This window comes from Ictalurus furcatus, chromosome 16, assembly GCF_023375685.1.
Source record: "Ictalurus furcatus strain D&B chromosome 16, Billie_1.0, whole genome shotgun sequence".
NCBI lineage: Eukaryota > Metazoa > Chordata > Actinopteri > Siluriformes > Ictaluridae > Ictalurus > Ictalurus furcatus.
Genome location: NC_071270.1, coordinates 23,390,283 through 23,403,245, shown reverse-complemented (window position 1 = coordinate 23,403,245; position 12,963 = coordinate 23,390,283). Strand labels below are relative to the sequence as shown.

General features: G+C 40.5%; 1 protein-coding gene across 1 annotated transcript; it reads left to right on the top strand.

Moving 5' to 3' along the window:
* Positions 1–9,880: 9,880 nt before the first annotated feature.
* On the top strand, positions 9,881–12,963 carry aplnrb (apelin receptor b). Its single transcript, XM_053644593.1, has one exon. The coding sequence runs from the start codon at positions 11,021–11,023 to the stop codon at positions 12,089–12,091; it is 1,071 nt and encodes a 356-aa protein (XP_053500568.1). The 5' UTR covers positions 9,881–11,020; the 3' UTR covers positions 12,092–12,963.

The following is a 12,963-nucleotide window of genomic DNA, read 5'->3' as shown; positions in this document are numbered from 1 at the left end:
GAAATACAGCTGAATTAGTTTTTTTTTTGAAGCACAGTTATGTTGGTTGCAGATAACTTTGGACAAAACAAAACAAAACAATAGAAACCCTCACAGAATTTGTAATGGGAATTGTATTGGTTTTAATGGAAACTGTAATGGTCCCTGGGGGTCTCTACTGGTAATTTGTTGCCTTCTATTGGTGGCATGTTATGTCCAGTGGATACCATTAATTACATACAGCCTTAATACGTCCTACTATGTAATGGAAACCATTGGTAATGGGTTTAATGGTTAACAGCTGAGGGTTTGTAATGGTATTTCTGTTTCTCCTGTTTCTGTGATGGTTTCTATTGTTTTTTTCAGCAGGGATAATGAGCACGGTGGCTGATGTTAACTTAATGTCAGAAAGTAATTAGCCAACGTTTATGTTCATTTAATACTACATGTCTGAGAGGGACAATTTGTGGCTAACTAGCAAGTTAGCTAACTGAACACTGAGACTTAGTGAAAGCCGTATTGCTAGCTTTCTTCGTTAGCTAGCTAGCTATGAAACTGTTTCTTAACATATGTTATGCTTTTGCTAGGAAAATAGCAATAAATATGATTTCAAATGCACTCTGATTTTGTTGTTGTTGTTGTTGATTTTGCCTCTAAATTGCAGGATTTAGTTGCTATCATTGGACAAAACTTACAGGCCTGAGCCTTTTACAACTCTTATTTTGATTAAACTGATTTGGCCGAGTCTTTACCACTGTGTTTAAAATGTCAAAACACTACGGTGAGTTAAATAAACAGAAGAGCTGCTAAGTGGTAGTTAGCTACAGCAGCAGCGGCAGCTCATCTTTCAGCTAGTCTAATTGTCGACTGGAGATCTGAGCTGATCAGCACAGCTGGAGAAACAGACACAGAAAGAGAGAGATAGAGAGAGACGGGGGTAGAGAAAGAGACACAGAGAGAGAGAGAGAGAGAGAGAGGTTATGGAGCCATTACGGCTGAAACGTGTCTGTCACATGCTAGCCTGATTAGCATCCGGCGGTTTCAGCAGGTCATTATATGGAAACACACACGACTGAGGTGAATGTTTGTCTGGGAACTTTAGGACGAGTGAGTGTGAGCGTACGGGGGATGGCCAGGGTGAGGAAACTCTCACCGTTTTTCCCCCACACTCTGATGTGTGTCTGCAGTGGCAAGCTATTTTACCTTAGCGACTTTAAGGGACCGTCTTATTGGCTAAGATTGCACCAACATCAGTGTTGATCTCAATGTGCGACTTTCCACCGATATCACAGACTGAGAAACAAGTACAGTAAACATGTTTTTAGCAACGAATCAGCGTCACTAAAAACATGTTTACGGTACTTATTTTGTATATTTGAATGGACGAAAAACTACATCGAATGTAAAGCGTTTATGAAGCAAATTACACCCTAATAAAATTGTCTGTAACCTGCTTTATGTTCAAACCCATTTTAATAAAACTGGGTTTGTAAAATTTCTGCATATGTCATGTTAACATACAGTGCCACTCAAAAGTTTCTGAACCCCATGTGTTACCATTGGTCCACTTTCCAGAAGACTTTCCCCATGGTGGAAAACCGTAACGAAGCGCTGACACTGGAGTCTCCTTCCATAAAAGTTAAATAAACTGTCCGTACAGGATTCCGTAGAGGAATTATTATTTATATATATATATATATATATATATATATATATATATATATATATATATATAATATATTGCATAAAACGACATTACATTTGCACAAAATTGTTTAGTCTTTCGCAGTGAAGTTTGTTGGTAAATGAGACCTTTTATCTGTAATCGTGTTCGAAACACATGACTCGAAGACGGGATTGTGATGGTGTCACATGACGCGTCTTGGCCCAGATCTGCAGAAGATCTGCGGTAATTTTGAAAAATCGTATTATTTCAGAGATTCCTGCGAATCGCAAAAAGCTTCACAGAATCAGCAGTTACACAATTACGTTTTTCTTTGCTAAATGACAACACGTTTTTAAAATCTGTTTATTGTTAATCTTAGACTATATGGATATGTCTGAGAGTATATATCAAAGAGTCCCTGCGAATGAGCTGTTACTATAATGTATTACAACAAGAGTATTAATAGAAACTGTGCAATCTGAACGTCGTGGGATTTAAACCTACAACCTTCCTCATCGTTGGTGCAAAATCTGAACCACCGAGTCAGCACTACCTCAGTCCTCAGTCAGTGTTGTGGGTCATGCCAGGACAACAGTACAGAGGCACAGGATAGAGGCCGCACGTTCAAAGGATGTTTGTCTTCTCTAATTAAGTGCATCATCTTCAGGAAAACCGGCCGGATGTTATGTCCGGATGTTGTGCATGATAGCATGAAAGGTAGATTTGTAGCTACCGATGTTCTCCATCCTGAGTGTTCTGAGTGTTTATGGAAATTTGTCCTTCTATTGATACTCTAGTTTATTTTAAATTTTTATAAAATTTAAAGGAGGAGTTACACCAAAATCATTCGTACATCATGTCGGTATTAAATTGCATTTAAATACCGGGGATGATTAGACAGTGCAGATCTAAAGATGTTTGCTTCTTTAGAGTAGCACTGGTTAATGCTAGCTAGCTCCCCTGAAGATTAGTTATACTGCCTTTTATGGTTTTTCTAGCTAGTTCCCCTGAGGATTAGCTATTCCGAATTATAAGGTTAATATTAGCTAGTTCCCCTGAAGATTAGATGGTCCAGTTTTTAAGGTTAATGCTAGCTAGTTCCCCTGAAGATTAGCTATTCCGAATTATAAGGTTAATGCTAGCTAGTTCCCCTGAAGATTAGCTATACTGCCTTTTATGGTTTTTCTAGCTAGTTCCCCTGAAGATTAGCTATACTGGCTCTTATGGTTTTTCTAGCTAGCTCCCCTGAAGATTAGCTATTCCAGCTTTTATGGTTTTTGTAGCTAGCTCCCCTGAAGATGAGCTATTAGAGTTTTTTTGGTTTTTCTAGCTAGCTCCCCTGAAGATTAGCTATTAGAGCTTTTATGGTTTTTGTAGCTAGCTCCCCTGAAGATTAGCTATTCCAGCTTTTATGGTTTTTCTAGCTAGCTCCCCTGAAGATGAGCTATTCCAGCTTTTACGGTTTTTGTAGCTAGTTCCCCTGAAGATTAGCTATTAGAGCTTTTATGGTTTTTCTAGCTAGCGCCCCTGAAGATTAGCTATTCCAGTTTTTAATGTTTTTTTCTAGCTAGGTTCCCTGAATATTAACTATACTGCCTTTTATAGTTTTTCTAGCTAGTTCCCCTGAAGATTAGCTATTCCGGATTTTATAATTCATGCTAGCTAATTTCCCTGACTGACTATTCTTCCTTTATTAGCCAACAGTTTAATGTTCTACAAACTAAACTGTAACCAGGATGAAATGTGATTTGTAAGCGGCTAGGCTGTGTGTGTGTGTGTGTGTGTGTGTGTGTGTGTGTGTGAGGAGTTATAAGGCGTGAACTCGTCCATCGTTCTGGTCCTGGTGATTAGCAGCCTGGTGTCAATCACCACCGACCTCTCGACACGTGGAGCGAGACGGTGGAGACTTTAGATCTGAGGAGCTCAAACTGTAAATCAGCGTCATGGCAGTAAATTAGGAGGGTTTCATTCTACATTACACACAGGATTTATACTCGACTTATTAAACAGTTCAGTTTAAACCCTTAAACTCCCAACTCATTGTTCAGTTATTCATCTTAAAGGTTGTTATTCAGTAACTACGTTACTGCACGTTATTTATAACTGTAATAAAAGTAGTACATTTCTAATAAAAGGTATTAGAGTGAGGAATATACAGTGTGGTTCAAAGGACTAGTTGTACAGTTTTTAAAATATAAAAATACTACAAAGAGTTGTAAACAACTGTGATACAAGCAATAAAAACACGACTCGGTTCACAGTTTGCTTTTGTATTTAAAGCTGGATATATTTACGCGGTTGTACACTGTTAAGTAGGTTGTCTTAAGCATAATGGAGAAAGTTTTTTTCTTTGTTGTGCTCCGTATTTGTGTGTGTGTGTGTGTGTGTGTGTGTGTGTGTGTGTGTGTGTGTTTTAATATATCGAGACGTGTTTCAGAGGAACTTTCTACCATTAAGAAGCGAAACTTCTTTCTGTTTCTCGGAAATGACTTTTTGTTGATCTCGGACTATTTTCTGTTGACTATTTTTTTTCTTGTTCTCAAGCTATTTAATGCTGACTTTAAACTATTTATGTTGATATTAGCGATGTACTGGTGCAGTATTTTCTGGTTAGAAAGAAAAATCCAAGCTTTTCTTGAATGTGGAGAGACGTGAAAACGTGAAGCTAACAGACCGACTGAACGTTCAGTCATGGATCTGAAATCACGTCTTAAATCTGACAAGGATGTTGGAATTCATTTGTGATCTTTGGCTTAAATAACAATATATATATATATATATATATATATATATATATATATATATATATATATATATATATATATATATATATTGTTGGGGAAAGTGTGGGGAAAAGGCTTGACATTGCCAATCTTCTGTTTCTATGGTAACAGTGATCTTCAGACCAGAGGGTAGGTCGAATCTGAACTGGCTTCCGATTCACAGCATACAGTAGGTCCATTATATCAGTTATAATGGAGTGGTTTCTTCATCTTATGGAGCGTGTTATGTGGCCGATAAGAAATAACTGATGATGCACACTGTGGCTAGGTTCGCTATCTATAGAGCTAGCTAGTTCCCCTGAAATTGATCAGTTCTGGTTTTTATATATTACGCTAGCTAGTTCCCCTGAAGATTAGATATTTATACTTTAATAGTTTATGCTAGCTAGTTCCCCTGAAGATTGTGCTAATTAGTTCCTCTGAAGGTTAATGTGATGCTTGCTCTAACATTAAACAATCATCTTTATTCAAAAATACTTTTGAAAACACAGGAGAAAACACACGTGCAAGCACACACACACACACACACACACACACACACACACACACATATACACAAACCAGCTGCTCTGAAGGGTCTGTCACCGAGAGGCCTTTCTACTTAAGTGTTTATTTTTTTTTACAGTTTCTCTCACATCTTTTTTCTCTCCTTCTCTTTTTCACTCAGTTTCTTCTCTCTCTCTCTCTACTCTTTCACTCAGTTTCTTCTCTCTCTCTCTCTCTCTCTGCTTCTATCTGCTCTTTCACTCAGTCTTTCCGTCTCATTCCTCTTTTTCTCTTACCCTTTCTCATGTCCTTCATTTCCTCTTTCCCTCTAATTCAATTGTTCTCCTTTTCTTTTCTTTTCTTTTTTTTTACTTCAATTTTCGTACTTTCTTTCTCTTCTTCTGTCTTCCCAGCCTTTCTTGTTCTCTTTTCCTGTCTCTCTGCTCATGTCACTCTTTTTTCACAGCAGTCCTCCAGTGCTAAACTGGTAGCCATAAGCTTTCATTACTAAGATTCAAAGCACCAGTACAAAGCTAAAAAAAAAAAAAAAGCAAACCCCACACAGCAAACATGTCCCAGCTAATCGACTGCATTTGGGTTGAGGAGGAACAAGGGGTGACCATCTTTTTCCCCCTTAGGCCATGTACATGCTCACACACACACATACACACACACACACACACACACACACACAAACACTCACAGCTGCTGAAAGATAAACTAATTAGCGCCTGGTGCTCCGGCCGTCTTTATGTCACTGTGAATATGTATAGCGATACCATTTGCCTCATCAAATTAGCCTATCTGCACCGTTAAGACTGATAGTGAAAGATAAGAGGATTCCTGTGGTGGGTGTGTGTGTGTGTGTGTGTGTGTGTGTGTGTGAGACAGAGAGAGAGAGAGCACTCTGATTTACATCTAAAAAAATGGAATTTTCTTGGGTGTTTCTTATTATGAGACTGTTATATCACAATCCAACCTACTCATAGACATGTTTACTCATTTTGGTTTTCATTTGTAATATTTCCTGCACTAACAAACCAAACCGTAGACTTCAGCGGTCAGGTATCCCAAGGCTACGTCTACATCAATCCGGGTAGATCTGGAAACCGCAGTCGATGTTAGTTAATATACATATTAATTGATGTTTGTTTAACTAAATCCTGCTGCCTTAACCAGTGTTTAATACAAAAAAAAATAATAATAATAAGTGCAGGACTGAGAATAGATTATACTAACGATTAAATGATTTGAGCTCATTTGGGTTCTTAAGGTTGCGGCATGGTGTGTAGCGCTGCTTCCTCACAGCTTCAGGTTTCCCGGGTTTGATCCTGATTAGCATTTATGTGGAATGTTGTATGTTCTCCGCCTGTCCTTGTAGGCCTGTCTCCAGTTTCCTCCCGCTGTCCAAAATCATGCAAGTAGGTGGATTAGCTATGCTAAATTGCCCCTAGGTGTGAGTGTGTGTGCATGTTTGCCCCGCGATGGACTGGCGTACCATCCGGGATGAATTCTCCGACCTTCGGCGATAGGCTCAGACCAGGATAAAGCGGTTACTGGTCCTTGTGGGGAAAAAACATTAGCTCCCTTCAGTTATTTTTTTCAGTCTTCTGAGTATTCAGAATTCAGTCGTACTTCGTAAACCACGCGATTCAGTAACTGCTGTGAAAGTAATAGTGTGTAGCTCGAGGAGTGAGGAAGGCGAACCCGGATCCACCCGGAACTGTAAAGTGTTAATACAAGCTTGAAATATTTTCTGAACATTATTTAGATTGAAATTCCTGGATTGAGATTCACAGATCGATCGTTTCACGCCGAACACTTATTTAACATTAATTGAATACGTTTATAGTCTAATAATAATGACATATTAGGACAGTATGCATATATTGTTGTGTCCCCATTGTCTCATGTCCTCTTTCGCGCGCAAAAAATTTAAAAGCTGAATTAAAACTGAAAAAAGCATTAAAGAAGGATAAGCGCTCCAATCACAGGAAGCACCCTTCTACTATGCACTTCCTGCCTAGATAGAGGAATGGAGAGAATGGGAGAGAGAGAGAGAATTAAGAGAAGGGAAAGCCTGAGACATTACAAATGAGGAGAATGATGTTGTAGCAGAGTAGTCTCCCTTCCTGAGGTGTGTGTGTGTGTGTGTGTGTGTGTGGGGTGCAGATAGTTGTGTCTGTGTGGGTCAGGGCCTCGGCGCCACTGAAGGTGCAGTGCTGATAGACAGGACAGAGTGCCGAGTGAAGTCTCCCGCCTGCTCACACACACACACACACACACACACAATCCTCATACTGTAATGTGTGTGTATATGTACATCCTCATATCCCAAATATCTAAAAAAAAAAAACAAAAAAAAACGTATTAACTGTAAGTCAAGATTTATGTAATGAGGTCCCTTTTGGTTTATATATATATATATATATGTTAAAATTGAAATGATTAAAAATGGCTGCATTTATACTACAGTGCTAGCACCTCCATCTCTAATACAAAGTTGCCCTCAAGTGTAGCCTAATAAGGGTCCTTGAATAACAGCTGTCCTTATACTGCCTTCCATACTGGGACCAATTTTGTCTCAGACCTCAACCCTCAAACAACCAGCGAAACGGCCATGATATGAATATTGTGCGGTGTAAATATTGTGCTGTATCGTAAAACCCGATATCTGCATGCGCCTCCTCATCGGTTACATTTCACGTTAGTTACTCGCTCACATCCTTTATAAAGACAGTGTCTCCGTTTACATGCACATCAACATTGTGTTATTAATCAGAATTTGGCAATACCCTAATTAATATTGAGTCATGTAAACACCGCAATCCGATTAAGACAACATTCTGACTCTATGTTGCATGTAAACACCTCATTCGGAAAACCCACTGAAAGGAGATATATGCGCATGCTCAGTCCGGAGGAATTCTGGGCGCTACCAGTTGCTTAGCTGTAGGCTAGGTACTCACAAATGGCAGCTCAGGCATACTTACAACAGTCGTGTATACGGGAATATTCCGACGCCTGTACGCATATAAACATCGTATTCGGAATAAGGCCGCGACCTGACTATTATAGACCTTATACGGAATTTGATGTGTCAGTGTTTCTCACAGAACCAGCACCCTGCACATTTTGTTGTTTTCCCAAATGTGGGTTTATCAAACCCCGTTCAACGTTGTTCAGACATGTTGACTAGCTGATGAGTGGGATCAGGGGATCTGGGATCAGCAACGCCATCACAATGTGTAGTCCAGGACAAGGGTTAAGGAACACTGAACAATAAGCTGAGATATTATGGTGATCAATTGCAGTTCCAAATGAATGCAGAAAATCAGCTGGAAAAACAAACACACCAGGGATTGATGTCTTCAACCTCTCGATATACAGTATACCTGGTTTTAATTTGCTGATCTGGGGGGGAAGAAGCACTGAAAACTTGTGCCCGTCTTACACTTTAAAATTCCTAATAAATGCCTGATTTTCTAGTAAAATCTGATTTGACTGTTTTTAAGTTTCTCTCTAAATGAAGAAGTAGTTTATCAAAATTGAACTTATTTCTGCTAAAGGACTGAAAACTGTGATTGTTGTGAGTTATAGGTTTGGGCGCTTGAGTGTCTAATGCCAAGTCTGAGGGGAAAATATTAATGATATTGTTCACGTATACATTACAGCACAGTGAAATTGTTTTCTTCGCATATCCCAGCATGTCAGGAAGTTGGGGTCAGAGCGCAGGGTCAGCCATGATACAGCGCCCCCTGGAGCAGAGAGGGTTAAGGGCCTTGCTCAAGGGCCCAACAGTGGCAGCTTGGCAGCGCTGGGGCTTGAACCCCCGACCTTCCGATCAGCAACCCAGAGCCTTAATCGTCAAGCCACCACTGCCTCTTATGAGTGGGAAAATATACTTATTTATTTATTTAGTTAGTTAGTTTCTTTCATTTTTACGAACCAAAAATTGTTTTGTTTTTCTTTTTTATTTGCTTAGTAAGTATTTAAAAAAAAAAAAAAGTAAAATATTTGTTTGTTTGTTTTTAAACGGATGGATTTCATATTAAAAAACTATTCTTGACTTTAGTAAAGGTTCGCCCAGTCCGGGGTTTTGAGCGTCTAATGATACATTTCTGGTCGGTTTTGAGGTAAAACAGTAAGAGAACTCGTTAAATTTCCAAATCGATATTCAGTTATTCAACTCAAAGCACATTATCCAGCGACTGCAATGAAACTAAAAGAAAACGTACATTTACAGCATGTGGGAGTTTAAAGGCTTAATTCCAACACCCAGACATTATATACCGGTTTTCTTATTCATGTCGAACCAAAGCACCTTTATCTCCCGTCGTCTTTCCCCTCGTATTTCATAAACTCATAAAAACATTTTAAACAAAAACAGCCGAATAAAGACTAATAAAATAAGTCGATGACCGATAAGTCGGTCACAGCGTTGACCAGTTCTTGTTCTGTAGATTCCTCCAGACACGTAATATCCTCCTAAATAATAAAATCAGACGTTCCTCCTCTGCTTTACGTTTATCTTTACGTTTGATCTCTGAGTCAGATGGTGAAGGATGATGCACTTTGGTAAGGTCTCTGTTTTTAATAATTATACAAAGAGCAGATGTAATTTTTATATTTTATCAGGAGGTTTTATATATATATATTTGGGTGTGTACTGTAGTGAAAGAGAGGATCACACACACACACACAGAGTTGACTAACCTGTGTGACTTCTTTAGGGTGACAGATCTAAGCGCAGGATAATTGTGTACCTTTAGGCACCATGAAAATGTTCTCCTGTAATAAATCAAATCAATCAAATGTTGTAAATATTCACCTTCAGCTTTGAATATTACCTGCTGATGGTTAAAAACAGTAATATATATATATATATATATATATATATATAACAATTTTCGGGGTGTGTTTGAGCATTGCGATTTGAATTATTTGACTTTAATTGGTATGTTATTAACATATATAACCACACTAATTATACATATTAAAAGTATTTCTTTTTATATTTTATATACACCCATGTTTTCTTGGGTGAATCTCATTGGGTGAAAGTATGAGAACAAGCATTACTACTATACTTCTCCTTTCCTCTTCCGTTTCTTTATAATAATAATTTTTTTTTTAAAAACCCCAAAATGACTTAATTTCCATGCAGTTATAAACTCTGTTTGTCCTTTCTGTGTTTATTTTGCTGAAAAGAAATCCTGTGTGTCCTGGTCTTGTTCAGGCAGGAAAGGCAATGAAACTGACATCTCCGCAAGTGTAATGGTGTGTTTTGCCGGTGGCATTGGCATGGAAATGGAGAGAGGATTTTGTTTTTCCTGAATAGGCCGTCGTTCACACGCCAACCATCGGCTATTATGATCCGAGTTGATCTCTATAGGGCAAAAACCTCGCGTCCTGACTTGTCCTAACAAGTCCACTCTCATGCTTTTTGGATGTACACTTTGCTTTGGCAACAACCCAGACATTTCCTTATCCATTTTACAAGCTTGATTTTAATTATGTATTGTTACATGGCAAAATGTTTTGTTGGTTTTGTTTTTTTTGAAAAGAAAAGAAAAGAAAAAGAACAAACAACTAATTAGTGTTTTATTTGTAACCTAAAAGAACACATCTGAAAGTGCTGATTGGCAACATAAGGTTTATTGTTTTATTAGTTTATCTAATAATATAAAAGTTAATTGCAGCTTTTTTCTGTTTTTTTTTTTTTTAAATGTTATTTTCTGTAGCAAGATTTGATCTATTTGATAACTTTAGCTTTATTTTCTTATAGCTGTAAAACATGTGTAATAAGCATGAATCATTTGCTCCCATGTGCAAACGAATGGAGTTTACAATAAAGAAAAGCAAGGGAGGCGGGCAGGAGGGCGGAGGCGAGAGGAGAGAGGAGAGAGGAGGGGTGCCGGGGTTAGGGGGCTTTAAAAAGGCAGCGTGTCCCTCTCAGAGAGCATTCATACTTGGACTCGCTTGAAGAAGGAGCTCTCTACTGGCTTGTCCCTCACTGCTGATTCAGGACAGAGCTGATTCGCGAGCTTCACACTCTGAAACTTGATCGACACGGCTTCTGGGCTTTTTGACACTCGGAGACATCATGGATAAGGATACGGACGACTACGCGGACTACATGTACGAGATGGACAATCTGAACAACTCGTGCGAGTACGAAGAATTGCAAGTGTCTTACTCTCTCATCCCCGTCCTCTACATGCTCGTCTTCATCCTGGGCCTTTCGGGGAACGGTGTGGTCATCTTCATCGTGTGGAAGGCAGAGAGCAAGCGCCGGGCGGCGGACGTCTACATCGGGAACCTGGCTCTGGCGGACCTGACGTTTGTGGTGACCCTGCCACTGTGGGCCGTGTACTCGGCGCTGAAGTATCACTGGCCGTTTGGTGTAGCTCTGTGCAAGCTCAGCAGCTACATAGTGATACTCAATATGTACGCCAGCGTCTTTTGCCTCACCTGCCTCAGCTTGGACCGATACCTGGCCATCGTGCGCTCTCTGAGAAGCTCGCAGCTCCGAACCCGTGGACGAATGAGGGCCTCGCTCATCGCCATTTGGGTTCTCTCAGGCACACTGGCGTCACCCACACTGCTCTTCCGCACCACATCGTACAATAAGTTGACCAACCACACCTCCTGCGTCATGGATTTCAGCCTCGTGGCGTCCAACCAGACCGAGAACCTTTGGATCGCCGGATTGGGCATCTCGTCCACGGCTTTTGGGTTCCTAATCCCGTTGCTGGCCATGATGGTGTGCTACGGCTTCATCGGCTGCACCGTGAAACGACACTTCAACAAGAACCTCCGCAAAGAAGACCAGCGCAAGCGACGCCTCCTGAAGATCATCACGACGTTGGTGGTGGTGTTCGCCACCTGCTGGATGCCCTTCCACCTTCTCAAGAGCATGGACTCCCTCTCCTACCTGGGAGTTTTGCCTGATTCCTGCTCCCTGCTCAACTTCCTGCTCTACGCTCATCCGTACACCACCTGCCTCGCTTACCTCAACAGCTGCCTTAACCCGTTTCTCTACGCTTTCTTCGACCTGCGTTTCAGATCCCAGTTTTTGTGCCTCCTGAACCTGAAAAAGGCGCTGCACCAGAGCCCGGCGAGTTCTCTCTCCTCGCAAAAGACTGAAGCCCAATCTCTAGCCACAAAGGTGTGAAGTACAGAGAATTTTACGAGAGGAAGTCATCTCGTTCGAGCCTTCGCAACCTGACGGTAAATGGACAAGCAACCATAGACTCTCGCTTGTGTAGACCTTGAGAGACTGCTCTAATTTTTTTTTTATCCTTTTTTGATGAGCACATCGGTGCGGTCTGAATACCCCAAAGTTTTCTGGTTTTCCAGTGCCAGTCTCTTTGGCATCGCTTCCAGAGATCAGAGCCCACGGACAGCTGCGTTCCAGACGTTAGCGTCGGACGCAGACCTCGTAGACTCCATGCGGACTCCTTAAGGGACCCGGTGCTGATGGAGGAAGCCTAGTGGGTGGTCTGTGCAACTTACAAGAGATATTTGCTCTCACTCGACTTTGGCCAATGAGCGCCTCCATAATTTTATCGCTTCATTTCTTAAGCACTTGGTCATTCATAGATAAGGGTTGTGTCCCAGTGTCTCCTACTGAGCAATTTACTTGTTGTCTTCATCACTGGGGATCAGACTATTGGGAGGGAGGGTGGGAGGTGGGGGGTTTACGGTGCGTCAGCCGAGAAGAAGTGTTGCAGCTTGATTAAAGAGTTGCGTGTGTGTGTGTGTGTGTGTGAGAGTGTGTTTGGGGGACTCAGAATGCCAGATGGCAACTGACAAATGCTGTCGGAGGAGGGCGAGTTAATAAGTGGCAGCTTTTACAAATGACAGACTGCTGTGTCTGTGTGTGTGTGTGTGTGTGTGTGTGTGTGTGTGTGTGTGTGTACATTTATGAAATGTAATGGGTAGCTAACTTTCATGAACTTCTCATTTTTCATGAATTGATCACCTGCTGTATGACACTACTATGAAATCCTTTGTAAATAAAATGTTTATTCCACTGAAAACTCA